General features: G+C 49.9%; 4 protein-coding genes across 5 annotated transcripts; all 4 read left to right on the top strand.

The window, feature by feature from the left end:
• Positions 1–3094: 3094 nt before the first annotated feature.
• LOC139830349 (uncharacterized) lies at positions 3095–4293 on the top strand. Its single transcript, XM_071818353.1, has 4 exons — positions 3095–3346; positions 3676–3760; positions 3839–3892; positions 3980–4293. The coding sequence occupies exons 1-4, from the start codon at positions 3095–3097 to the stop codon at positions 4291–4293; spliced, it is 705 nt and encodes a 234-aa protein (XP_071674454.1).
• Positions 4294–14087: 9794 nt separating this feature from the next.
• LOC127297265 (uncharacterized) lies at positions 14088–17489 on the top strand. Of its 2 annotated transcripts, none has more exons than XM_051327560.1 (2): positions 14088–14334; positions 14840–17489. In XM_051327560.1, exon 2 carries the CDS (start codon positions 14968–14970, stop codon positions 17179–17181), a length of 2214 nt encoding a protein of 737 aa, XP_051183520.1. In that variant the 5' UTR covers positions 14088–14334; positions 14840–14967; the 3' UTR covers positions 17182–17489. The 2 variants fall into 2 exon arrangements, with proteins under 2 accessions (XP_051183520.1, XP_051183521.1); XM_051327561.2 differs by lacking the exon at positions 14088–14334 and adding an exon at positions 14380–14568.
• Positions 17490–17644: 155 nt separating this feature from the next.
• Positions 17645–21987, top strand: LOC127297266 (ABC transporter B family member 20-like). Its single transcript, XM_051327562.2, has 4 exons — positions 17645–20020; positions 20176–20365; positions 20865–21087; positions 21210–21987. Exons 2-4 carry the CDS (start codon positions 20257–20259, stop codon positions 21463–21465), a joined length of 588 nt encoding a protein of 195 aa, XP_051183522.1. The 5' UTR covers positions 17645–20020; positions 20176–20256; the 3' UTR covers positions 21466–21987.
• Positions 21988–22878: 891 nt separating this feature from the next.
• On the top strand, positions 22879–24597 carry LOC127349259 (probable inorganic phosphate transporter 1-4). The gene has a single exon (XM_051375018.1). It carries the CDS (start codon positions 22879–22881, stop codon positions 24487–24489), a length of 1611 nt encoding a protein of 536 aa, XP_051230978.1. The 3' UTR covers positions 24490–24597.
• The last annotated feature ends 2447 nt before the right edge of the window (positions 24598–27044 follow it).

Below are 27044 nucleotides of genomic sequence, written 5' to 3'. Positions count from 1 at the left end.
GGGCCCCGCGCCTGTCAGTGACACGCGCATCAGAATCGACGCGCCGTTGTCCGCCGTCACACCGTTTCGACTCCCGCGCACGCATTTAATGCACACCGCAGCGGATCCCACTACCTCTTCGGGATCCCGCGTGCGCCTCCGTGTGGCCTCCGTTTTCGCGCGTGTATCCGTTCGCCACGTGGCGGCCCAAGGTGCGAACCGTCGCGGGCCGCGAGGCGAACCGCCGCGGCCCAGCGGTTCGCTGCCCACTTTCTCTCTCTTATATAAGCACAACTGCCCGTTCCCCTTCATCTTCTTCGCATTTTCCTCCTTCGCGCACAGAGCTCCACACCTCTGTGCCTCCGCCGCTCTCCGTCCGCCGTCGCCCGTTCAAGCTCCGGTGCCCGGCGAACCCACGCCGTGCCGCCGCCGGACTTCGCTGTGCGGAGATCTTCGGCAGCAACTTCTTCGCGTCCGCTGCATTTGTGCTTCTTCGCGAGCTTCTCCGCTTCGCCGTCGACGGTGCTCGCCGGCGGCTGCAGACCCGTTTCTCCGCCAAGAACTCTTTCCCCCGGCGAGCGCCGCTCAAGGTTGGTACTAATTTCTCTTTACTCGCCGTTCGCTTGCTTTCCAGATCTTGAGCCTTTGGCGTTCTTATCTGCTCCTTTTTCTTTGGTTTTCTTCTTACTCGTAGATCTTCACACGGGGTTGAAGTTTGGGATTTCTGTTTCTCCGCCCATCCTTGCGATGTCTGACGAGGGATCTTCTTCTGCATCTTCTTCTTCTCTTTCTCTCAAGCGCCGTAGACCTTCTCCCGGTGAATCTACGGCCTCAGATCCAATGGAAACCAATTCCGGCAACCAGCAGGAATCCGGTGACCCCCAAGAGTCCGGCGGCCACCTAGAATCCGGTAGCTTTAGCCAAGCTTCCGGTAGCCAAGAGGCCAGTGGCTCTGGTCAAGCCTCTAGCAGCTCCAGCCAATCTTCCGGCGAGGAGCCTTCCCCGACCACCCGCGGAGCCTGGATGGGCTCCTACGTTACTGAGTTTGAGATCGATTGGCTGTACCGGTCTCGGAGGATTCCGGAAGGAGTTGCCTGCCGGATTCCGGATAACGAGATCGAACCGGATCCGGAAGACGACGAGTATGTTGTTTTTCTCGCTCACTTTGAGCGCGGCTTCGGCCTTCCTGCCTCTACTTTTTTCCGTGATTTCCTGGATTTCTACGATCTCCAACCTCACCACCTTCCTGGCAACGCCCTTTTCTATCTTTCTTGTTATGCCACCTTCATGGAGGCTTACATCGGCATTCGTCCCACTCGTGAGACGTTTGCCCGTTTCTTCAACCTGCGGATCAACTCCGTCCAGGGCAAGGAGATCCCCAAGCCCAAGCCGCCCGTGCAGTGCGGCTCCTGCATCGTCGGCTCCCGCCAAGGGAGCACTTTTCTCAAGCTTACCGGCCTCGAGTCTTGCCGCACCTGGCAAGGAACTTTCTTTTACGTGAAGAACACCGGCCGCGCTGATCGCATCAATCTTCCTCCATATCAAGCGGGGCCCCCCAGTAGAACCAACTGGAGCTATAACCCAAGGACGGAACACGCCGAAACCAACCGGGTAGTGCGTTTCTTGGCCTCTCTGAAGAAGGAGACCAACATCCGTTACGACGATATCATCCGGACTTTCATATCGCGCCGGGTGCTTCCTCTGAAGCGCCGCGCACATAGGATGAGCGAGATGTATGGCCCAGGCGATCCTACCAAGATCACAGGCCGCGCTCTCAGCAAGAAAGATGTTGTTCTCAAGGCCAAGCAGATTTGTCAAACCGCTATGCCTTTTGCGTGGGAATGGGGCCTCCTTCCCCTCAGTTTCTCTAACCGTCCGACCCAAGAAGTAAGAGATTGCGCAATTTGGGGTTGTCTTTGCCGGTAAGTTTCTGCTTTTTCTAACCATCTTTTTTACCTTGTTTCAGGCCAGGGACCGCTTCCCCTCTATCCAGGCAGAGCCGCGAGGACCTCTCCGGAAGCGTGCCTTTGACTCCTTCGACCCGGATCCCTACATCTTTTGGAAGGATCTGAAGATGGGGAAGACTCCGGCTGCGCGCCTTGGCCGGGACCCGCCGGAGCCCACCGGAAATCCGGAGGAGCTGGTTGTGCTCGAGGTATTTTCTTTTCCGGCTTCTTGTACTTTGCCATTATCGCTTTCTTGCGAATTGCTTCTTAGCCATATCCAACTCACAGATCCACGAGCGCGTGCCGCCCCTGCGCGCCGAGGCCGGCACTGAGTGTGTGGACCAACTCATGGCCCAGGGCCGAAAGAACAAGCAGCCGGCATCTACTGCCGGCTCCAGCCATGCTCCTCCCTCCAAGCGCTTCCGGACGGAGCCCGTGGGGGAGAAAGAAGTGGGCGTGCGCCGCTACGGGCGCAAAGCGATGCCAACCGCTTCCGGGTAATTTCATTTTCCGGCTTGCCTCCTTTTTTGCTAAGTTCTTTTTCCGGTTGCTTCTTCTCAACCACTTGTCTTTTTTCTTTTTCTCAGCCCCGCTCTCAAGCTTGGCCCGAGGCCATCGGGCTCTGAGGGATCCGCAAGGACCTCAACCCCTCCTCCTCGTTCGAGCCCGGCACCATCTGGTGCCTAAGAACACCTCCGCCTCCCTTTCGGGGGCACAACAAATCGGGGCGTGCGGCCCCTTCACCGTCGTATCACCGCACGGAGGAGGATCTTTCCTTCCTCCCGGAACACCAAGACACCGGCGCCAGCAACATCGGCGCCGGAGAAGAAGAAGCTGCCGGGCGGGCGGAGCCTTTTGCTCCTCCCGTCCTTGAAAAGACAACTTCCGCGCCGGAATCTTCCGCGCCGGAAGGCTCCAAGACGGGTGACGCTCCTAGCGCTCCCTCTTCTCCACGCACCATCCTCATGCCTCCGCCTGAGACTCCTCGCGCCCAGCCCTCCAAGGCCGCTCCTGGCGCGCCGCCGGCTAAGACTTCCGGAGCCTCTTCTACCGCGCCGCCGCCCAAGCCCTCCAAGCTCATCAAGGGGAAGGCGACGGCCTCCAGCGCCCCTTCGGGCGGCCAGCAGCCCTTGGTGCTGCACGTCTCCAAGGCTGCCAAAAGCGCCAGCATGAGGGCCACCGGCCTCCTCGGCCGTATTACGGAGTTCCAGCGCCAAGGCCGGGACCTGGGGCACCTCCTGCCGTATGCCCAAAAGTGGAACGCCGCGGACATCACTCCGGCGACCCGCGGCATGGGCAAGGATCGGCTGCCGGCACCTGATCCTGTCGGGGATCGGTGTTCTGAGGAGCACTTCATGCGGCTCCGGGCTGCCGTAAAAGAGCTTGACAGCGCGTGGTACGATTCCACGAACAATCTGACGGTATGTTCTATTAACTTTCAATCTTTGCCGGTTTCTTCGTTTCCGGTTCTGCTTTATCTTTTCCTTAGTTTCATGCCGGTTTCTTTCTTGTCTATCCTCCCAGTCCCCGAGTTTTGTGGTGAGAGCGCAGCTCTTAGCGCAAAACTTATCTTAAGTTTTTAGCGCAAAACCGGCACTGCGAGTCCCCGAGTTTCGGGTTAAGAACTTTGTTCTTAGCGCAAAACTTTATCTTAAAAACGCGGAAAACCGGCGCTGCCAGTCCCGAGTTTCGGGTTAAGAACTTTGTTCTTAGCGCAAAACTTAACTCATTTCTTCTTTTTCTTGAACAGGTCACCGCTGACACTCGGAAGGCCCTCTTCGAGGAGCTTTTATGGGAGCACCGGGAGCTCGCTGAGGCACACGACAAGTGCCAAGGTGAGTTTTTTATTCTACCGGCATCTTTGCTACCGGAAACCTTTTTTCCTTGTGACACTTACAATTTTTGTTCAACAGTGATCCCGGAAGCTTCCATCGATGCTCTCAAGGAGCAGCTCGCCACGGCCCAACGTACTATTGTTTCCTTTCTCCTTTGAACTTGGTTTCTTTTCAGTTTTACTAGTGTAACCTTGCTAACACTCATTTTTCCGGTTACAGGGGAGAAGGATGAGCTCAGCCGGCAGCACCAGGAGGAGCTAAACGCCCTCAAGACCAGCTACCAGGAGCTCAAGTCTCAGTTGATTCAGCTGGGGCTTGACCACGCCAAGGCCCTCAAGGCCGCTGAAGTGACCGCAGCGGCCAAGTTGGACGAGGCTCTTGAGAATGCCTGCAATGCCACTGTGGTGTTGCGGGCAGAGCTGGAGGAGATGACCAAGGCCCGGAAGGGTGCCGATGAGAAGGCCGCGCGGCTGGAGGAGGGGCACAAGGAGTGCGATCACCGATCCTGTGACCGACACACTTGCCCTCCGTAAGTTGTTTTCTTTTACCCTTTGACCACTGCATACGAGCCTTTTTTCCTTCGACCCCATTTTTGTTTCCGCTATCTTTCCGTCCGGTCTCTCTTCTTCCGGATTCTTTTCTCTCCGGTCTCTTTTTCTTCCGGTCTCTTTTTCTTCCGGACTCTTTTCCTTAAGCTTTTTCTTTCTTTGCACAGGCCTCTTTCCGGACTCGCAGAGGTATGCCGTCAAGAAGGTCGACGCGCAACGCAAGGACAAAGGCCAAGCGGATCTTACCGTGCCATGGACGCCCAAGGACCATCTGGTCGCGCTTAACGCGCGGGTGTCCCATATGCGCTGCATAGACCGCAATCTTTCGGACATCCCTGATGTAGCTACCCAGCTATACAGGACTTTATGGCCTGGCGAGGAGGTGCCGGACACCTTCTCCCTCATCAACGACCGTCTGAAAGGTGCCGGCAGGAGGATCCGCGAGTGGCGGTGCTCGCTGCCCGCGGAGGAGCGGACTCCGCCCTCGCGTCGCCGCTCCCGGTACCCGGAGCTCAATCTGGACGCCCTTCGGCGTGCGCGAAGGCGCGAAACGGATCTGGACCCGATCCTCTCCGCCAAGCGGCAGGATCGCGCGTGCCGCATCGCGGAGTATGCCGACATGCGCACCTTCATTCCTCCCCCTCACGGCGTCACGGATTATCTCGACGAGGAGGAGGGTGAAGCCGAAGAAGAGGTCCTGGCGATGCTGGTGCCGGCGATGCTCTTCCGAAGCCCCCGCCGCATGATGATTTCCTTTGAAGTGTTTGCTCATTTTATCTCGTTGGTCCCGTTGCTTTAAGACAATATCTGTTAAATTCTGCCCCGGAATGCCGGGCTTATGATGTAAAACTTAAGTTTGCCTGTGGTTGTGCTACAACATTTCCTGCCGGTAAGTTATACCGGTAGCTAAGTACTTATGAGTTTGCCTTAGCATATTTTGCTTTTGGTTCCGCTTTTATCCTGTACTGCAAAGATTTCTCAATTGCTTCCGCATCCAATTTGATGCATACTTGGTTCTTTTGCCTTGGCTCGCCTGCCTTCTCGGGCGTTCTTTGGCGTATGAGCACAAGGTTCTTTCACCAAACAAGCATCTTCTTGAACTTAGAAATAACTTTGAAATTTTGCAAAAACCGGTATAACCGGGGTTAGTGACATATTTCAGTTTGTTCTTTCCGGCTCTCCCATTCCGCAGTTCATGTGCTTATCCCCTACCGGTTTATCTTGCTTGCCATGAAGCCGGTTTGCGGACAAAGCAGTAGTCGAAGACTCCGGTAGGATTTAGCACACTACTAAACCGGAAAGAAAAAAACATTCAATAAGCAATCGGTAAACTGAAAAAATAGACAAGTTACATGCAACTTAAGTTGGGGTAGTCCCGAGATTCACTCAAGGTTCCGGCATCTTTTATTCATAGCATATAAGGTACAAAAAGGAACTTCTTACACCACCACTTCAAGAGTAGAAAGGACGCAACAGAGCTACGTTCCATGGACGCTTGCTCTCCTCGCCGGACTGTCCGCCTTTCCTTTCTTCCATTCCTGTGCATCTATCAAGTAGTATGCATCATTGTGAAGCACCTTGCTTACAATGAAGGGACCTTCCCACGGTGGCAAAAGCTTATGCCGGCCTTCGATGCGCCGCACCAGGCGAAGTACAAGATCTCCTTCCCGGAAAACTCTTGGGTTAACCTTCCGGTTATGATAGCGTCTTAGGTTTCTTTGGTAAATGGCTGTTCTTGCCAAAGCCAGCTCTCTTGCTTCTTCTAGCAAGTCCACATCGTTTTCTCTGCCTCTTTGACCTCTTGCTCGGTATAGAGCTGTACCCTTGGTGAATCATGGATGATATCGGTTGGTATCACCGCTTACGCTCCATAAACCATGAAGAAGGGAGTGTATCCGGTAGACCGGTTTGGAGTTGTTCTTATACTCCACAAGATCGATGGTAGCTCATCGAGCCAACATCCCGGTGACTTTTCCACCGCATCAATGAGTCTGGGCTTGATACCGGAAAGCACCAAGGCATTCATTCTTTCTACTTGGCCATTGCCCTGTGGATGTGCCACTGAGCACAAATCCAACCGGATGTTCTTTTCTTCACAGTAACCTTTTGAACTCACCTTGAGCAAAGTTGGTTCCGTTATCGTTGATGATGCTTTGTGCGGGTATCCATATCGCAAAATGACATCTTTCAAGAATTTCACAGTGTATGCCCATCACACTTTGCGATAGGTTTTACTTCCAGCCACTTGGTGAACTTATCCACCATGACCAAGATGTGAGTCATGCTGCTTCTTGCAGTTTTGAATGGTCCAACCATGTCAAGGCACCAAACAAATAATGGCCATGTTAGCGGTATTGTCTTTAAACCGGATCTTTGGGGTATGGTTTTGCTTGGCGTACCTCGGCAGCCGTTGCATTTTCTTACCAAATCCTCAGCGTCCTCCAAAGCAGTGGGCCAATAGAACCCATGCCGGAATACTTTTGCTACCAAAGCCCTTGATGAAGCATGATGCCCACATTCTCCTTGGTGAATTTCCTCAAGCATTTCTTTTCCTTCCTCCGGTTCCACACATCTTTGAAGGACACCGGTAACGCTTCTTTTATACACCTCACCATTGATGAACGTGTAAGCTTTGGACCTTCTTTGTATCCTCCTTGATTCATTTTCGTCAGCCGGCAAGGTGCCGCTGATCAGGAATTCCTTAATAGGTTTAACCCATGATGGTATTTCTCGAACCAAAAACACCGGTGCATCTATCTCCATGCTATCTACCAGCATCGTTTCTTCCGGTATGGGTACAGCAGTCCCCGAGCCTACTGTGAGCGGTCCCGAGCTTGCCGGGCAGTCCCCGGTTCCCTTCATCGATATCCATGGGTACTACGTGTGACTCTGGTACAAAAATTGATTCTGATTCCGGGCTCGGCTTGATCGATGGCACTCTTAGATGAGCCAAAGCTATTCCGGGAGGAATTTTTTGCCTAGATGAGCCCAGCTTGGACAAAGCATCCGCGGCCTCATTTTCTGCTCGCGGCACATGGTGAAATTCACATCCCTCGAAGAACCCGGCAATCTTTTGCACGTGAAACCGGTACGAGGCCATGTTGGCATCTTTTGCATCCCAATCTCCTGAGCACTGCTGTACCACAAGGTCTGAATCGCCATAGCAAATGATCCGATGCGCACCGATCTCTTTTGCGACCTTAAGCCCATGGATCAAAGCTTCATATTCAGCGACATTGTTCGATGCCCTGAAATGTACTTGCAAAACATACCGGAGGTGGTCTCCTTTTGGTGAAGTAAGCACCACACCGGCACCTAGACCTTCCTTGAGCTTAGATCCATCAAAGTGCATCTTCCAGTATTCTATCCTCTGATCTGGCGGTTTGTATTGTATCTCCGCCCAATCAACAAGGAAATCAGCCAAAGCCTGTGATTTTATGGCATCTCTTCTTTCATATACCGGCACGTACGGTGATATCTGGATCGCCCATTTTGCAATCCGGCCGCTGGCATCTTTGTTGCACATGATGTCGGAAATTGGTGCTTCACTCACCACCTTCATGGGGTGCTCCTCAAAGTAGTGCTTGAGTTTTGTGGCGGCCATGTACACGCCATAAGTCATTTTCTGGAAGTGAGGGTAGTTTTGTTTTGAGAGGGAGAGCACCTCGCTCAAGTAGTATACCGGCCTCTGGACGGTTTTTTCTTCCTCTTCTCTTTCAACCACAACCACTACACTCACAACCCGGTTGTTGCTGCTATGTATAACAGCATAGGCTCCCTTTCTAGAGGTGAAGCCAGTATGGGTGCTGTGGCTAGCATCGTTTTTAGCTCTTTAAACGCTGCGTCTGCCTGAGGGGTCCAGACGAACGTGTCAGATTTCTTCATAAGAGCATAGAGTGGCAGAGCTTTTTCTCCCAACCTGCTTACAAACCGGCTCAGCGATGCCAAGCTTCCGGTAAACTTGTGCACATCTTTTAACTCTCGAGGGATAGCCATTCTTTCTATCGCCCGGATCTTTACCGGATTAACCTCTATGCCCCGGCTTGAAACCAGGAAACCGAGCAGCTTGCCGGCGGGGACACCAAAGGTACATTTTGCCGGATTGAGTTTCATCCGAACCGCCTTCGGATATCGAATGTTAGCCGCACGTCATCGAAAAAACTGTTTTTTACCTTAGTTTTTATCACGATGTCATCCACATAGACTTGCACATTTTTTCCAATTTGATCAAACAAGCATTTTTGCATACAGCGCTGGTACGTTGCACCAGCGTTGCGCAACCCAAAAGGCATAGTGACATAGCAATAAGCCCCGTGCGGGGTAATGAACGCAGTTTTTATTTGATCTTCCTTTTTCAAGGGAATCGGTGGAAACCGGAATAGGCATCCAGGAAGGACAACAACTCACACCTCCAGTTGAATCAATCACTTGATCGATTCGTGGCAAAGGAAAAGGATCTCTTGGGCAAGCCTTGTTCAGGTTGGTGTAGTCGATGCACATGCGCCACACCTTCGGAGCTTTTGCCTCCGTGTTCTCATCCTTCTTCTTTTCAACCATTACCGGATTGGCCACCACTCGTGTGTGTGACCTCCACAATGAATCCGGCAACAAGCAGCTTGGTTACTTCTTCTCCTATGATCTTTCTTCTGTCTTCGCCGAACCGACGCAGTTGGTTGCCGCACCGGCTTGGCATCTTTCCGGACGTTTAGAGAGTGCTCAGCCAGCTCCCTCGGAACACCTACCAAATCATCGATTGACCAGGCAAAGATATTCCGATTCTCACGGAGGAAGGCGACGAGCGCGCTTTCCTATGCTTGATCAAGGCCGGCGCCGATACGAACGGTGCGCTCTGGGTAAGCCGGATCCAAGACAATGTTCTTTGTTTCATTGGTTGGCTTGAATGCCGGTGTGCCCATGTTTTCACTCATTGCCGCCAAACTCATTTGTGAGGATTGAGCCAGCGCAACGGTATCTGCATTCTTTTCTTCTCCTCCGCGATCACCAGCGATTCTCGCTAGGTTTGATCCGGCGGATGCGATTTCCGGTGAAATCTTATAGTTTCCCACCACAGTCAATGGCCCACGAGGTGCCGGCATCTTCATCTTGAGGTAAGCCGTATGAGTGGTGGCCATGAAAGCATCCAACTCCGGTCTCCCCAGCAAAGCATTGTAGGTACTGTCCAGATCTACAACCTCAAACTCCAGTTTTCCACCCGGCAATTGTCACGTCCTCCAAATGCCACGTCCACCCGAACTTTTCCTATCGGGGCACAGGACAAGCCGGGACGATCCCATGGAACGTTGTGCGCGTTGGGTGAAGCATGTTTTCTGTTATGCCCGGCGTTTGCATGGTGTGCTTGTACATGATGTTGATGCTCGCCATTGTCTATCAGCACCTTGCTGAACTTCACTCGAGTTTGCGGCCCTTTCATGATCGGGTCCACAACAAGAGCATATCCACCCGGATTCGGCATGATCTTTGGGTGATCCTTGGATGACCAGGTAATTTCCTGATTGGACCACACCATGTACTTGGGAACTGCCGGCATCACAAAGATTGACCTCCATGGACCGCCGGTGTACACTTTGCTTGGTCTGTTGGCTCGATGACAAAGACAACACAAAGACAGATGCGGATCTTCGTAAACATTCCGGCCTAAAGGTGCCGGTGGAGGTGGCTGGTTATCATTTTGCTCCACCCGGTTAACTTGCTGGTACTGCTGCCGGTTTGGCTGCACCGGTAAGGCGTTTGGCCCGGTAAGTGGTGGTGGTGGCGGTAGCTGTTGTTGCTGCCGCGGCATGTCTTGCGGTGGCCGCGCATCTTTCACTGTTCCTTTTTGCATCAAGTACTTGGTCCAGGTACAATCCTTCGTCAGATGGTTCGACGGATGTGCCGGATTCGGCGTGTGCCACCGGCAAGGTTGATCCATGGCAGCTTCCATGGTGTATTTCGTGGGTTCTTGCCGCTTCTTCTTCCGGACCCGTGGTTTCTTTTCCACCCATTGTTTCTTAGGACCCGCCCATGGCTGCGATCCGGTTTTTTGCCTCTGGGTCGCCGGCCTCAAAGTTTTCTGCACGGCAGAACTTGCTGCGGACCGTACCTTCGATCCGGAAAATCTTCCCTTCTTTTGTTATTCCGGTTGTCCGGTGTTGTTCGTGGCGCACTGTTCCGGCTCCGGTTGCCTTGCCGGTTGCGTTGGGTCTCCCAACGCATAGCTATCCGCCACACGTATCATCTCTCGCCAACGTTGTCGGCATGTTGCGCTGCAACTTTTGCCACAACGGTGAACCTCTTCTGCATCCTTTGCTAAACCAAGCAATGGCTTGTGCCTCGATCACCCCCTCACAGGAGTTCCTTGTGGTGTTCCACCGGGCTAGATAATCCCGGTCTGTTTCGTTCGGCGCCGCACGCACAGCAAGTTGCTGCGGCCCGTTTGGCCTCCGATAGGTCTTGCTGAAATTGCTCACAAAGGCCTCCTCAAAATCCAGCCAGCCATTTATGCTTCCTGCCGGCAAGTTGTTTAGCCAGATTCTTGCCGGTCCAACCAAAAACGATGGTATGATCCTCACGGCCCAACGCCGGTTTCCTCCTCCTGCTACGGTTCCTCCACCGCCTGCAACGTATACCGCGGTCACGTAATCCGCGAGCCAATCTTCCGGCTTCGTGGTGCCGTCATACGTCTTTGTGTCACGGGGCAACATAAAGTTGCGAACTGGTGGTTTTTCTTTCATGATCCTTGGGCCAAAACACTTTGGACCTGGAGGACCTTCCTCCTCGACCATTTCTGACAAGTACACTCTATCCAGACGGTGCCTCGCATCCCGTTCCGGTAAGTATCTCTCTCCCAGGCGTTCTCTCAATGGGTTCCGGTATGCTGCCGGTCTCGTGGAATCGGCTTCATCGTGACATTCCGGTACCGCGGCCCTTGCCTGCCGATACTTTGGGGGATCTATTTCCTCCTCCTCGTACGCTGCCCTTGCAGCTCGATAGTTTTGCCCGGTCTCGTATCTACCGGTATGATTGTTTCCGGCATAGCCTCTGGCGTAGCCTCGCTCTGCCCCTTGGCTTTTTCTACCGGCATCGTGTTGCCCGGCTTGTTGCTTTCCGGCAAGAACCGGATCGTACACAGTCATCTGCTGCGCATTCACTTCTTTTTCTCTCCTTCTATCCGGATGTGGGGACGAAGCCTGCCCATGGGATTTGCTACCGGCATTCTTTGTTGAACGCGCGGATTTTGAGGCCGCTGCCTTGTTCAGCTTAGCCAACTGCTCAGCATTTTGCTGCTCAATGGTTTCCAGCAGCTCTCTAACACGCTCTTGCTGCTTTACCAAAGCCTCTCCGGAAAGCGACTCGCACAGCTCTACAGCGGCTTTAGCAGCTTTTATAGTTTTATCCGGGCTGCTATACTTAGGCTTTTCCACGATGCTAACAGATGCAGAGGCGCTCTTGCCGGTAAGAATCTCTTTGCGCAAATCTTGATCTAGGTTGCGAGCTTTTAGCCGGTTTTCCGGCATCCTAGCAGCATGCGCGCTAACAGAAGCAAAGCCATGGGCCGCGTTATACTCACGCACGGTTAGGTTCAACTCACGCTGGGCCCTGACGATGTCCTTGCCGCTCTCCAGCATCTTCTGGCGCTGCGCCTCCAGCTCCGCCTGAGCCGCTGCCGGATCGATGTTCTGCGCGATGGGGGTGGCGAGGACGTTCATCGCCGCCTGGAGCGGTGTCTCCGGTGGCGCGGATGATGCTCCTGCTGCGCCTGCGCCGCGCTCCAGCGGTGGCTTAGCCGCACGGGTCGAAACCGCGCGACCGGCACCGTCAGCCGCAACCTCCGTTCCTGCACCAGCCACTCCGGTCCTCATTACCTCGACGCTGCCGGCGGCCACGGCGGCACAGAGCCATCTTGGCGGGTCCGGTGCCACCAGCACCGGCGAGAGGCGCTGGCGCACGGGGACGGTGCCGAAGTAGACGCGATGGCTGCCGAACTCGATGATGCGGCCGTTCTTGGGGAAGACGCCGCCGTTGGCGAAGCAGCCCGCGTTGTCGCTGATGAAGTCCATGGCGTAGATGCTCTGCACCAACGCGGACACCGTACGCTCGCCGGAGATCTCGAGAACGCCCGCCCGAATGTGAACTCCATCAAGCGCCACTTCATGCCCCACGGTGGGCGCCAACTGTCGTCGTGGTGAACGAGCAGATGCCATAGGATGGCTTAGATTGGGGTCGAATGGACGCAAGAGGATTCGGGGGAGGGTTTGCGATCAGGTGGGAAGAGATTCCGGATGGTTTCCTCAAGAACCTGGCCAAGGCCAGAGGTTGAAGAAACAAGACACAAGGAAGAACTCCCTCTAGATCACCATGTTCATATATTCACACGAGTTACAGGCTCTGCCTTCCTACATACACGCGTACATACTTGCCCGTGAAGATGGGCTGCCCCCTCTCCTTATATAGGGGAGAGGGTGGCTTACACTGCAAGAAACCCTAATGGCATCTTTGACTGGACAAACTACTTTACGAGTTCTTGTACAAAGCTACTTTAACTGCTCTTGTACAAAGCTACTTTAATCATAGATGACACCGAGGCCTTCTTTTATCATAGAAGGCCGACGTCCCGGCTTCTTTCTCCGTCACCTCTCTCTTTGGCGCCAGGGCTCTGAATAAAGTTACTTGGCTTGGCTCATCCTTGTCTTCTTGCTCTGAAGAGAATCTTTGACCAGTCCTGCCGACAGGCTCTCCTTTCCGGTATCTTTTATACCGGGTCCCGGCATACCCCTTTGGGGATACCGGCTTAGCCTTGCTCTTCCGGATTCCTACTAGGCTTCCGGCAAGAACATTAAACCGGTATCTCGATGGCTCAAACCATCCGGTTTGGCATGCCTTTGGCATACCGGGGGTTATCCCCCCAACAGGGGCGGCTAGGGTTTTGGGTGGTGGGAGGGGGCGCATGGGCCCTTAGTGGCCCAACCGACCACCTCCGCATGGGCCAGTCGACCAAACCCTCACATGGGCTTTGTGGGTGGGGCGGCTAGGGTTTGGGGGCGCACCAACCCCATCCTCCTCCCCCTATATAAGGTGGATGCATTGGGAGGATGAGAGCACACAATTTCTCTTGAGGAAAAGGAGAGCCCCCTTTGGGATCTGCTTTTCCCTCTCTCTAGTTCTATCTCCACACGTTGTTCCTCGAAGAGCTCCGCACGGAGGGAGTACTCCACTTGGTACGTGGGAGCGCTTCCGGGATTCGGATCCAGAAGATCTTCTTCCTCTACAAGGTGTTGCACTTGCTGCACTGGACGTCGCACGAGAAGACTTCATCACGACAATGAGATCTGCGACGAGTACGACTACATCAACCACGCTCTAGCGAAACGTTAACCGTTTTCGATCTACGAGGGTAAAGTCACCGAAATCTTCTCAGTTACTGCATTGCTTCTAGATAGATCTGGGCAATCGGGTTGCGTTAGTTAGATTTTTTTGTTTTTGTTTTCTGTTACGAATCCCCAACACCAGTTGCTGGTGCAAATATTATTTGTAATTCGGTAGCATAGTTAAATTTGTGTTGAATTTAGATAGAGGTAAAAAAGAAAAAAAAAAGAGGAAAACTAGTTTGTGTCCGAATGGGGGTGCCGCTGGACATGGTTGAACGTCTTCGCGTGCTAAAGCGGTCGCCCTTTGGAATTGTGCTGACCAGATTTGGAGTTGTAAAATGTGACAATTTGCGAGGGCGAACTGGTCTTTTCCCGAAGTAACCATCTCATTCACATGTTTGTGGGCCGAATCTGGGCGAGCGGGCCGGCAGTGTACCACCGAACTCTGCTCTACCAGCGAGGGAGCCCTATAGCTGCCGCCGTCACCTCCGACGCATCATCTCCCTCCCCCACCACCAAGGCCTCCCACGCGCGTCGCCGCCGTGCCATACCTCACCGCCGAGGCCTAAACTCCAAACCACCACCGCCGCTCACGCGCGTCGCCGCAGCCATCGCCGTATCACCTTCTTCCTCGTCGGGACATCGCGTCCGCGGTGTTGAGGTATGAGATTGCTTTCGTCCAGTGATTCCTAGTTAAATCAACCAGCATACAACTGCTCCCGGGCCGCTCGCGCGAGCGGCTACGGAGCCCTAACCCTAAAAGCGAGCGGCGGCGCCAGATCCCCTTCCCCCGGTCGCTGATGCGGCGCTCGGAGGTCGTCGCCGACGCACGGCGGAGCTCGAGGATGAGCTTTAGCCCTCGACCGGGCAGGCAGCCCCTGGGCGTGATGTGCAGGTGCACACCCGGCACGCCATCTAGGGCCGCCCCTGTCACCGGTTGGGCACTAGGCAGTTGCTTGAGTTTTGTCTAGTTATAATTCAAGTTGGGCACCCGGATGGCTTAATTGTACTAAAATTCTGTATGATAATCAATTTGATCCTGCATGACTCTAGCTAGGGCAATGTTTGAGTTCAGTGTCCGGTCAAGCTGGAGAGGGCTGTATTTGTAAAAAGATCTTTTGTCTGCAGTTACTTGAATATGATTTTTTCGGTTCCATTTTATGCAGGGTTTGGAAGGTTGTCGTTTCGTGAAACGCTCGGCGCTGATTGGTGGAAGATGTCGCGGGGCTCTGAGATCTGATATTTGTCGGAATCCGTCGTGACTGCTGTTTGTACCTTTTCAAGCTGCGGTGGAATGGAGTGCAATAAGGATGAGGCCCTTAGGGCGAAGGAAATTGCAGAGAGGAAGTTCGAGTCCAGGGACCTGCAGGGGGCGAAAAAATTCGCACTCAAGGCCAAGACACTCTTTCCCGATCTCAAAGGCATTGAGCAGCTGAACTCCACCTTGGATGTTTACCTTTCTTCGGAGGTGAAGATTGCTGGCGAGAAGGACTGGTACTCTATCCTTTCCGTGGACACGTTTGCAGATGATGAAACTGTGAAGAAGAAGTACAGGGATTTGCTGCTCAAGCTCCATCCCGACAAGAACAAGTCTGTGGGTGCTGAGGGTGCTTTCCAGATGGTTAAAGAGGCGTGGAATGTGCTGTCCGATAAAACCAAGAGAGCGCTGTACGACCAAAAAAGGAAATTAATTGTTCTACAGCAGAAGACATGTCAACCGAGTAAGACAAGTGTAACTCCGGGTGCAGCCAACGGCTTCGATCATTTTGCAGCCAAAGCACCCGCTTCCAAGGCAAGGGCAAACAACCAAAAGACAGGATCAGCAACATCTGCAGTGCGCCAGCGCCAGCGCCCGCCCCCACCCCCACAGCGCCCGCCTCCTCACCATCAGGCTCCTGGTCCATCTCCACCTCCAGCAACACATCCTACATTTTGGACCTCTTGCAACAAATGCAAGATGAATCTTGAATATCTCAAAATGTATTTAAATCACAATCTTCGCTGCCCTAGCTGCCGTGAGCCATTTCTAGCAAAAGAGGTCCCAGTGCCACCAACTGAGAATGTTCATGTAGTACGGGATTCAAACATCGGTGGTGCAACTCAAGAATCAAGCACTGGCAAAAAATTCCAGTGGGGTCCGTTCTCAAGGGCAGCTGGTGCAGCTAGTGCTACTGCATCATCATCTGCTGCTGCTCAAGCTGCTAACATGGTTCATCAGACGTATGAGAAAGTTAAGAGAGAGAGGGAGGAGGCACAAGGAGGAGCAAGAAGGGAAGATGCTCTTCAAAGGAAGCACAATCCTCTAAAAAGGCAAGCAAATATGGAGAATTTTAACCATGGAATGGATGATGGTGCATCTGGAAAGAAGATGAAAACTGTGGGTAAAGAAGCTGGAGTTGGTTCTTCCTCCATTTTCTCAGGTCCATGGGCCAATTATGTTAGAATGCCAGGTGGTAATATACCATTTTCAGCCAACAGTGGAGCCTTTGAATTTCAAGGTGTTAATGGTGTACCCAATTGGAGATCCAAGCCTTTTACTCGGATCAGCTTAACTAAGACTTTCTCTCAGCCAGACATTAGGAGAATTTTGATTGACAAGATGAAGAGCGATTTGAGGGGGAAGCTAGAGGAGATGAGAAGTAAACCTTTTCAAGTTACTCTTGATGTAAAAGCGAGCAAAAAACATGTTGAGGGTAATGAAACTCATGCATCAGATGATGGTATTTGCGCTGATCCAGAGGAGATTGGTTCTGCTAACAGCACAGGCGCTGAAAACAAAGATGATGACCCTTTCTCTTATACTGTTCCTGATCCTGATTTCCATGATTTTGATAAGGATCGTACTGAGAAGTCTTTTCAAAGTGATCAAATTTGGGCTTCATATGATGATGAAGATGGTATGCCTCGTTATTACGCATATATTCAGAAACTTATCTCCTTGAATCCGTTTAAGGTCAAGATAAGTTATCTCGCATCGAGGACAAACAGTGAATTTGGACCGTTGGGTTGGGTTTCATCCGGCTTCATAAAGACATGTGGTGATTTCTGGATTGGTAAATATGAAACCATAGATATAATCAACATGTTCTCTCACCAGATTAAATGGGAGAAAGGTCCTCGTGGGGTGGTCAAAATTTATCCACGGAAAGGTGATATCTGGGCTTTGTACCGAAATTGGTCCCCAGATTGGAATGGAGATACTCCTGATAATGTGCTTCATGTCTATGATCTGGTTGAGGTACTGGATGATTATGATGAAGATCATGGTATTTCTGTCATTCCCTTAGTTAAGGTTACTGGATTTCGAACAGTGTTCCAGCATCATCAGGACAGTGATGCCATCAAGAGGATTCCAAAAGAAGAGATGTTTCGGTTTTCACATCAGGTTCCTGTTTACAGGATGTCTGGGGAAGAAGCTCCAAATGTCCCCAAAGATAGCTATGAGGTAGACCCAGCTGCTATTTCTAAAGAACTTCTTCAGGAGGAAGAGGCAACTTCTAAATGCTGATTAAAACAGTGGATGCTGACTCCAGTATGCCTGTGTTGACCTGCTGTTTTGAAGCATATATTTGTTGGCATTTGCTAGTTTCTGTAGAGTTCTAGCTTCTATTGCTTTTGACAATTACCTTTTGATACAATGATCGGACTGGGGCTAGTCATTCCTAAATTATCTTGTATGGCATCTGGCCATGTGTCCTGTCATCTCAACAATGATTCCGATAGTGTGAGGAAGAGACATTGTCATTCTGTATGTCCCAAAAGAATCTGATATCAGCTGTTGTTCTTATCTAAAACTTGGAATTGGTGATACTGCTACATTTTGTTTGCTTGTCTGCAAATTTGGCCGTTTTGTTCAGGGAGACTCTTCTGTTCCTATCCCTTTATCCAATATATGATACCTCATATCTCCCATGTTGGAAATCTAACATGCACACAAATCAGCAACTGTATTTATTTTCCACCATTCATATTCCAATTCCATTAGTTCTGTTATTGATGCGTACAAATCACCATGCCAAGGGGACATATTAGTTGTCGCTGATTTGGATGTATCTAGACGCATTTCGTGTATAGATACATCCATATCTGCGACAACTAGTATGAAACGGAGGGAGTAACATCTGGACTGTAACGTGCCGTTTTGAAGCGAAACTGTGGATTCCGAATCTTGCTCCAGAGTTGACCCTTTCTAGTAATGCCAAAATATAGTTAGATATCTTTAATTATGTGAGAATGAAGGTTTTGCCATTTATCGGTTTCCTTGCTCAGCGTACCACTTACCAGGTTACCATTTTGGGTGGTTCTGGTGGGTACTCCACCAACATGTTATGTCAGGTTGTCACTGACAAACTATAGAGTTCACTAGTATTACTAATATCTGAGGCCGAATAGGGTACTCTTTTGTTCTTGGTTGCCAGCGAAGCTTTTCTCTATCATGGAGTTATTTTAATCTCCCCCTCTGTTAACCAAATACTGAACGGCATTAATGTTTGGGAATATGAAGAGATTTTTTTGGCATAATATCAGCAGTCTGTTTTTAGCTATGTTCACTGTCTACGTATAGCTTACCTATCAACTTTTTTTCCTTGTGTAAGATGTGGTGTTTGAATATTTAAGTACGGAGTATGTTTTTTACGGGCGCATTTAATTGATTCTGGTATGAATAACTGCATTCAACTGAAGTAGCTATGATGTTTGTTATGCTATGCCCAAAGGAATTTAATATCCTATCCTCTGCATATGAGACCAAAGAAAGGTAACTTTTTTTTTGCATAGTCGTTTTCTTGTTAATGGAGTGCCCTTACTACGATATGTTTCCTGGGAAAAAATCCCCTCTGCTGGTGGCCTCTGACAAGATTCGTCATATCTTGTTCAGAAATAGTAATAGGCCAGTACAACTTAATGTTTATGGAATGAAATTAACATGGTTATGGTTGATCTCCATCAATTTCTGGATAGCTGGTGATCAATTATTATTTGATAATATGCATTAGATTGCACGTATTATGTACAGGTAGCCTTTTCTGTACCTTACAGCTGCGGCATACAATGCCCTTTGATTCAATGAGCCTAATGGCTGATGCACACTTGTGGAGAGTGAGCAATGAAGCATATGTATGGTTCAATCCTGAGATGTTGTTATGGTTGTGGACAATGAGGTACTAAGCGTGGTTCAATCCATGTTGACCTTGTTTACAGTGATTGACATAGCATGGCCAAGTAGAGCAAAACTGGTTCCTAGCATAGCTGAGCCGAGGAAAAGTCAAGGTACAAACTACCATTTTTCTTCTATCTTCCTGCATTCGCACAGTACTATTTTCTTGCCTTCTGATTTCTGTATTAAAATATGCCTTTACCTGTTGTATTTCTGCATAAGATAATATGCTGTGGACACAAAACTGTTCTCCTAGATGAAGCAAAAAACTTGTGTCTTGATTGGCTCGGTGTACTTGCATTTATTTCGTCAGTAAAAACACATTCGGACACGTAGTAAATTTTAGCGCGTCTGCTGAAGCAGCCTAGATATTTTTTTTTAATTATAAAGAGATCGTAATATGCCCATTTTTGGCAAGTTCTCCCTTAATTTTACTCGAGATACTTGAATAAGAATAATAAAGTTGAGCATTAAGGGTTGCAGGTGAAATAGCCCTTTCAGGCGCATATCATATCACCAGGAACAGGAATCTCTGTTGTAAAATGAACATATTTTTACAGTCAATTGTGTAAACTTACATGGAAGGAAAGAATATAAGAAAAACCAAAACAACCATAACACATCGCATTTCCCTTACCTAATGTCGAGATGGAAGCTTGTGCTGTACTTGGTCTAGTTGTGCAAAAAAAGGTACCGCCCCCATATATGCTACGTAGTCCCAATAGGATATGTAGTGCATGCATGTAGGTGGAGCTTGCACAATGCTGGTGAAGCTATGTGGACTTTGACGGCCACCTCAGATGTTTCCTTGGTACTGTATGGTCAGTCAAGTGCTGTGTTGATGTCTTGCTCATTCAGTCTTCTCTGAGTGAGAAAGTGAGTTTTTTTTTTTTGCTGAACCTTCTTAATTGTTTATAATGAATTGCGTGCGTAATTACATACATGTTATATAGTCTGTTGAACCATTCTAGAGTTTGTCTTGCTGTTATATAGTCCATTCCACAGCATGGCTACATTTTTTTGGTGATCATATCATTGGTTGGTATACTGTGCATATAGTTCGTTTGACTTTGGTTACTGGATGGCTGGACCCTTCATTGTTGCTGCAGGAGGAATATCAAACATATTTCTCTGCAAGCTGGCAGAAAATATTCAGGATAAATATGGTGAGGCAGCAATCTTTGCTGAACAGGTATATTTAACTTGCTTGTGTACCAATAAGAAAGTGAAACATGTCTACCTTTTTATTGATAATGTTAGTTGCAAACTGAGTATGCTTGGTTTCTAGAGTTGCATCCATCAGCTAGCTGAAGTCGTATGTCCACCTGAGCACTGCTTGTTTTGCAGGCAATCTTATACATTAGGACTTTGCATTCCTCCACAAACAAGACCCTGGGAAAAATATTCTTATGAGACTTCACTGCAAGCATGCAGCTCTGCGCTATGGATTCTGATAAGTCTGTTGGATGGTCTTGGTCTCGGATATACATATGTGCTTGCCATATGCTCTTGTGCCTTGCAACTTTTGGGTCGGCAGGTTTGTTATCTCTCATGGAACGGCCAATTGTGGTGAAATTGCAGTTGGGCTGTTTGCTATATTATTCTGAGTGGATGTTAATTGTAAGAGATCTGCTTACATGTACACTTTTGCACTGATAATCATCTTGTCCAATGCTCTTCATTGTTTGCAGTGGACTTAATCAGCAACAAACTTCTATGTTGCATACAGACTCTATGAAATGATGAAACATTCAATTTCTACTGCAAACCGGGATGGTTGTACTTTATCTTCAGTACAAGGAAAATTCGAGTTCTGTAATGTCTACTTCAGTTACCTCTCCTGCCCCAAAATCCTGATTTTAGGTTCTACATTACTATGCATGCTAGACAGACTGTTCCTCTTGTTGGTCAAAATGGTTCATGTAAAAGCAGCATAATGCCTCTCATGGAGCAATTGCACGAACCTTAGTTTTTTTGTATCTGGGTTCTTTAGGTATTATAGTTGCAACCTTTTTTTTCGTGGTTATGTGTTGCAGATGAAGTGCTTTCGGATGGAGAGGATATGAAGAACTTGAAGCTAGAGTGTTTCAGAAGCCTAATAGGAGTTGTGGGTTGTGTCCCAGGAACCAGCATGGCAGCATTGTTGGGCTTGAGCATTCAGGAAAATATAGCATATGGAAGATCTGCTACAACCTACCAGATTGAGTACGCAGCCGACATAGCTCATGCACATACTTCAATCAGTTCACTAGGAAAAGGGTATGCAACCCAGGCAACTTACATGATTTTATCTTAGAAGTTATTGGGACTGCATTTCGTCTATTTATTTTTTCATTTCTGACATACCTGTTTAATTCAAACTAAATAGTATATAATAATAGGTTGACTGTGCTGGGCTGGGCGTTCGGAGGAACACAAGATAAAGCTCTCCGTTCCTCACCATCAATTCTTTACTGGATGAGGTTACTGGTGCTCTTTATTTTTGAGGCTGAGAAAGCTGTTCAGGAAGCATTGTGGCTTAGCGTGCAGGTGGAAACAGATGTCCGTGTGAGTCTGTTTGTCCGCGTCCGGCTAAACGGCATTGCGGACGGGCAGCACGATATTGGACTGACGGACACTACCCGCTCAGCCTCCTAAGCCCATGTATCCTGCTAAGGTAAAAATGTCGGCAGCTCATATAGCAAAGAAACAGATGGCACGCCGCCACCCTGCGCCCAGGCCGTGACCTTCCTCCACCTGCTCATCGTTGACCAGTGCCTCCCCTCTACACCTCCGCCATCCCAGCTCTCTTGCCGACGCTGCGTGCAAAGAAATCAGGGCGTGACGGTGGAGGAGGAGAAGAATCTGGTGGTGGTGGGGAAGAATGGGGATCTTGCAGATCATGCACTGGAGTAGTAGTTAGCAAATGTTGAACTGGGTCATGATTCTGCAAGCAACACCTGCAGTTATGCGTGCTATTGCCATCTAGTGGTGTGGCAGGATGATTCTAGTTCGTGTTGTGATGCCTGTGTTATCATCTGGTTGTGTCTGATGTTACCCTCTTGTTATCACCAGCAATGAAAAGAGTTGTATGTCAGATCTTAGTTTTGTGCTCTTCACGTTTAATAGTGCACCAGCATGATGTTGCTCGAGATTTCCATTCATGTTTGATTTAGCTTATCCTTAAAGTTGTTTTAATTTTTGAGTGTTGGGTGAAATTTTGAATTGTCAAATGAAATCCCCATACCATTGCATAACCTGTTTGTGTATTTGTACTATGTTGGTATGCTTTGGGTACTCCATAACAACCACCATGTGTTAGGCTTACTATGTGGTTTAAGGTGAAGAAAATCTAAAGGCCAATTTTTTTTTTCTTCCTGTTATGCACAGTAGACTGTAGAGGGCGTTTCGGTTACAGTTGCAAGAAAGTAGACAGTAGACTGAGAATGCCTCTTGGATCGGACCAAACTGAAACACAATGTTTTGTAATGAAACCTAATGTAATAGCGTGGTTCGAATCTTAAAGCAGGAAATCAACAGCACAAACATGCACGGGAGGTCCCATGCATGGGACAAACATATTTCTCAAACTATTTGGTTCTACTGAGCACGGCAACAGTTTTGGCATGAGTGTGGTGCTCTCCACAAGGATCTCACGGCTAGCTTCCAACGTCACCCCGTTCGAACGTTTATTCGATTGTGTGAAGCTATATGACGCATTGCACCGGCCCTGCAATGAACCATGGCTACTCAACGGTGCTTTGGAGTCTCCATCCCCGTTTGTTCCTTCTCCACGCGTTCAGGAGGTTCCTTGTCTTGTGCATACACATGCTGCAAGGTAGCCACATGCAGCTATACAACACTCGTATCTTCTCATTGTTTCTATTTGCATATATATGCCATAACTAAACAAAGCAAAGCAATATGCCAGGTTATATAACTCCCTGAGTGGCTCGATCGGCTTGTCGTTCACTTAATTAACTCACATTCTTTGTTGTACAAAGTTGAAACAAGCACCTTGTCGCATCTTGCGTTGCACCGGCCACCCACCGGTCCAAGAGACGGCCGGCGATGGCGCGGGAGCAGCTGCAGGTGCTTCACGCGCTGGACGAGGCAAGGACGCAGAGGTACCACGCGTGGGCGGTGGTGATCGCCGGCATGGGCTTCTTCGCCGACGCGTACGACCTCTTCTGCATAACCCTCGTCACCAGGCTCCTGGGGCGCATCTATTACCATGTGCCGGGACGGGCAGACCCCGGGAGGCTCCCGCCGCGGGTGGATGCGGCCATCACCGGAGTCACATTCTGCGGCATGATCGTCGGGCAGCTCTTGTTCGGCTGGCTCGGCGACAAGGTCGGCCGGAAGAAGTTCTACGGCAAGACTGTCATGCTTATGATCATGGGGTCCTTCCTCTCGGGCTTGTCGTTTGGAAACACCGCCGAGGGCGTCATGGCCACGCTCTGCTTCTGGCGGTTCTGGCTCGGCGTCGGCATTGGCGGAGACTACCCGCTCTCCGCCACCATCATGTCCGAGTACTCTAACAAGAGGACGCGGGGGAGCCTCATAGCAGCCGTCTTCGCCATGGAAGGGTTCGGCGTTCTCGCGGGCTGCATTGTCACCTTGGTCGTGTCGGCCACGTTCCAGGCGCGCTTCAACCCCCCAGCTTACGAGGAAGATCCCCTGGCCTCAACCCCGCCGCAGGCAGACTACGTGTGGCGCATCATCCTCATGCTCGGCGCCATCCCCGCCGTCTTCACCTACCGCTGGAGGGTCATGATGCCGGAGACGGCACGCTACACGGCCCTGGTCGCCCGCGACGCCGAGAAAGCAGCGCGCGACATGTCCAAGGTCCTCAAGGTGGAGTTCAGCGGCGAGCCGGACAAGGTCGAGATCATTACCAAAGACAAGGACTACGGGGTCTTCTCCGGCCGCTTCGCCCGCCGCCACGGCCTGCATCTCGTCGGCGCCGTCGCCTGCTGGTTCGTGCTGGATGTCGTCTTCTACTCCCAGAACATTCTCCAGGAGGAGATCTTTAACGACGTCAAGTGGGTCCCCGAGGCGCGCACCATGAGCGCGCTCGAGGAGACGTACCGCGTCGCCCGCGGGCAGGCCATCATCGCGCTCTGCGGCACGCTCCCTGGCTACTGGTTCACCATCGCATTCGTCGACGTCGTCGGCCGGAAGGCCATCCAGTTCCTCGGGTTCGTCATGATGAAGGGCCTCATGCTCGTCGTGGCCACCTTCTACCACAGCCTGACGCAGCCTGGCCGGCGGATATGGCTGGTGGTCATGTACACCTTCACCTTCTTCTTTGCTAACTTTGGGCCAAACAGTACCACCTTCATCATACCGGCCGAGATTTTTCCGGCGCACGTCCGCACGACGTGTCACGGGATATCGGCGGCGGCAGGCAAGGTCGGGGCCATTGTCGGGTCGTTTGGATTCTTGTACGCCTCGCAGAGGGCCGACGGCAGCGATGAGGCGGAGACCGGGTACCCGTCGGGTATCGGCGTGCGTGCCTCACTCTTCGTGCTCGCGGCGTGCAATGTGTTGGGGATACTTTTCACCTGTCTCCTTCCCGAGCCGAACGGGAGGTCGCTGGAGGAGCTGTCCGGCGAGGGCAGCCAAGCCACCAACGGAGAGGACGCAGATTTGGGTGATTCCAAGGTTCTTCCATTGTAGGACATGTTCGACAGCTCGGACTCACAACACTTTGTTCGCGGCCGAAAAGTTGACCTGCGGAGCATAGCGCAAACACCCTCCATATCGGGTGAAAACTGAAAGGATCAAGATCCCAACTCCCGTGCCATTGATTGTTCCACATTTGTTTTTCCTCCAAACCAAAATTGGGATCCAGGTGAATTAGACTAGTCACAATGCATAGTATCATATAGAAGTATCATGCGTATGATACTACTACATGTTACTATCTCCACAATGCATGGTATCATATACTAGTATCATAGTCTGTATATATTAATTATTTTGTAGAATCTCAATGCAAATATATGTACAAGATTTACTTAACATTAATTTTTCTAGTACTATGTGCTATGATACAGTATCTACCTATGATACTAGTACCCTCTCTCTCATCCTTAATTGCACTGCCACATCAGCATTTTGCATGCATGAAATGCATGATACTACCTATGATACTCCCATTGTGGGTAGTCTTATGACACAAAATCGACCAGACATGGGCACGGTCCAAGTGCCCTAAGTTAGCATACCTGATGCGACATAACATGAGGTCCACCTAATGACCTGCTAACGACCAAAAATCTCAAGAACATTTGGCGATCACAAAGCTTCAAGACCCATACACATGGCATGGGGAGCAAGGACTAGCCCATATCAATATCGTGACCTAGCCCATGTATAAGGGCTAGGATGCCGGGAAGAGGAGATTCAATCTAGCAATAGGCAGAACGCCATAGCCATCAAGGCAACCTTGTAATCATCATCACCATTCAAGAACATACAAGTAGGAAGTAGGGTTTTACACTCCGGAGACCCGGACCTTGGTAAATCGTGCCCCCTCTTTGTTCATGAGCCGATGAACTCGCCAACGCACCTCCATATCGGGTGAAAATAAGATCAAGATCCTAGGGCCCGTGCCATTGATTGTTACATAACCATCGAACAACATTTCCAGGCTTATAGTTCCACCTTTTTTTTGCGAAAGAACATGTATTACTCAAAAATATCAGAAATTACAATCGGTATGACATATGCTCATTAAACCCTCTACCAGAGGATAGCCATAATGTCGTACAGGCTTGGGTTCTATCATAATTAGCCAAGAAGTGGCTACTATTGTTATGACACCTTAACACATGAGTAACACAAGTTTGACGAACCTTCATCTCTTGAACGGTAGAGCTGTAGACAGAGTGATTAACATCATTATTTTTTTAGTATCAACACCAGTTCCAAACAATCCGTCTCAATTATCAGGGGATAATTGCACTAGTGCAAGGCAAGCGCCAATCCTTCCCGGACCGCAGAAACTTCAGCGCCTAGGGCATTGATGTCTACGCCCCCTCCTTTTCCTGTAGACAGTGTTGGGCCTCCAAGAGCAGAGGTTTGTAGAACAGCAGCAAGTTTTCCCTTAAGTGGATCACCCAAGGTTTATCGAACTCAGGGAGGAAGAGGTCAAAGATATCCCTCTCATGCAACCCTGCAACCACAAAGCAAGAAGTCTCTTGTGTCCCCAACACACCTAATAGGTGCACTAGTTCGGCGAAGAGATAGTGAAATACAGGTGGTATGAATAAGTAGCAACGGCACCCGAAAAGTGCTTTGTCCAGGACAGTAAACAAGCAGTAGTAACGCAGCAGTAGTAACGCAGCAGTAGTAACGCAGTAAAACAGTAAACAAGCAGCGATAGCAGTATTTAGGAACAAGGCCTAGGGATCAGACTTTCACTAGTGGACACTCTCAACATTGATCACATAACAGAATAGATAAATGCATACTCTACACTCTTGTTGGATGATGAACACCATTGCGTAGGATTACACGAACCCTCAATGCCGGAGTTAACAAGCTCCACAATTCAATGTTCATATTTAAATAACCTTAGAGTGCATGAAAGATCAATACGACTAAACCAAGTACTAACATAGCATGCACACTGTCACCTTCATGCTAAGAAAGGAGGCATAGATCATATCAATACTATCATAGCAATAGTTAACTTCATAATCTACAAGAGATCATAATCATAGCCTACGCCAAGTACTAACACGGATGCACACACTGTCACCATTACACCGTGCAGGAGGAATAAAACTACTTTAATAACATCACTAGAGTAGCACATAGATAAATTGTGATACAAAACACATTGCAATCATAAAGAGATATAAATAAGCACTTCACTATGCCATTCATAACAGTGAATAAGTATTCTGTGAAATATAGCCTAAGAGACCCACACGGTGCACACACTGTCACCTTTACACACGTGGGACAAGGAGTCTCCGGAGATCACATAAGTAAAATTCACTTGACTAGCATAACGACATCTAGATTACAAGCATCATCATATGAATCTCAATCATGTAAGGCAGCTCATGAGATTATTGTATTGAAGTACATAGGAGAGAGATGAACCACATAGCTACCGGTACAGCCCCGAGCCTCGATGGAGAACTACTCCCTCCTCATGGGAGACAGCAGCGTTGATGAAGATGGCGGTGGTGTTGATGGAGAAGCCATCCGGGGGCACT

Source organism: Lolium perenne, chromosome 4, assembly GCF_019359855.2.
Source record: "Lolium perenne isolate Kyuss_39 chromosome 4, Kyuss_2.0, whole genome shotgun sequence".
NCBI classification, from domain to species: Eukaryota; Viridiplantae; Streptophyta; class Magnoliopsida; order Poales; family Poaceae; genus Lolium; species Lolium perenne.
This window is presented reverse-complemented; position numbering and strand designations above follow the sequence as displayed.

Excerpts from the sequence above, each read along its gene's own strand:
- LOC139830349 (XM_071818353.1), top strand. The coding sequence starts at position 3,095 with ATGAGGGCCACCGGCCTCCTCGGCCGTATTACGGAGTTCCAGCGCCAA. Across the intron at positions 3,347-3,675 it reads ATTCCACGAACAATCTGACG|GTCACCGCTGACACTCGGAA; the intron begins GTATGTTCTATT and ends TTTCTTGAACAG. Across the intron at positions 3,893-3,979 it reads GCAGCTCGCCACGGCCCAAC|GGGAGAAGGATGAGCTCAGC; the intron begins GTACTATTGTTT and ends TTCCGGTTACAG.
- LOC127297265 (XM_051327560.1), top strand. The coding sequence starts at position 14,968 with ATGGAGTGCAATAAGGATGAGGCCCTTAGGGCGAAGGAAATTGCAGAG.
- LOC127297266 (XM_051327562.2), top strand. The coding sequence starts at position 20,257 with ATGCAGCTCTGCGCTATGGATTCTGATAAGTCTGTTGGATGGTCTTGG. Across the intron at positions 20,366-20,864 it reads TGCAACTTTTGGGTCGGCAG|ATGAAGTGCTTTCGGATGGA; the intron begins GTTTGTTATCTC and ends TATGTGTTGCAG. Across the intron at positions 21,088-21,209 it reads ATCAGTTCACTAGGAAAAGG|GTTGACTGTGCTGGGCTGGG; the intron begins GTATGCAACCCA and ends ATATAATAATAG.
- LOC127349259 (XM_051375018.1), top strand. The coding sequence starts at position 22,879 with ATGGCGCGGGAGCAGCTGCAGGTGCTTCACGCGCTGGACGAGGCAAGG.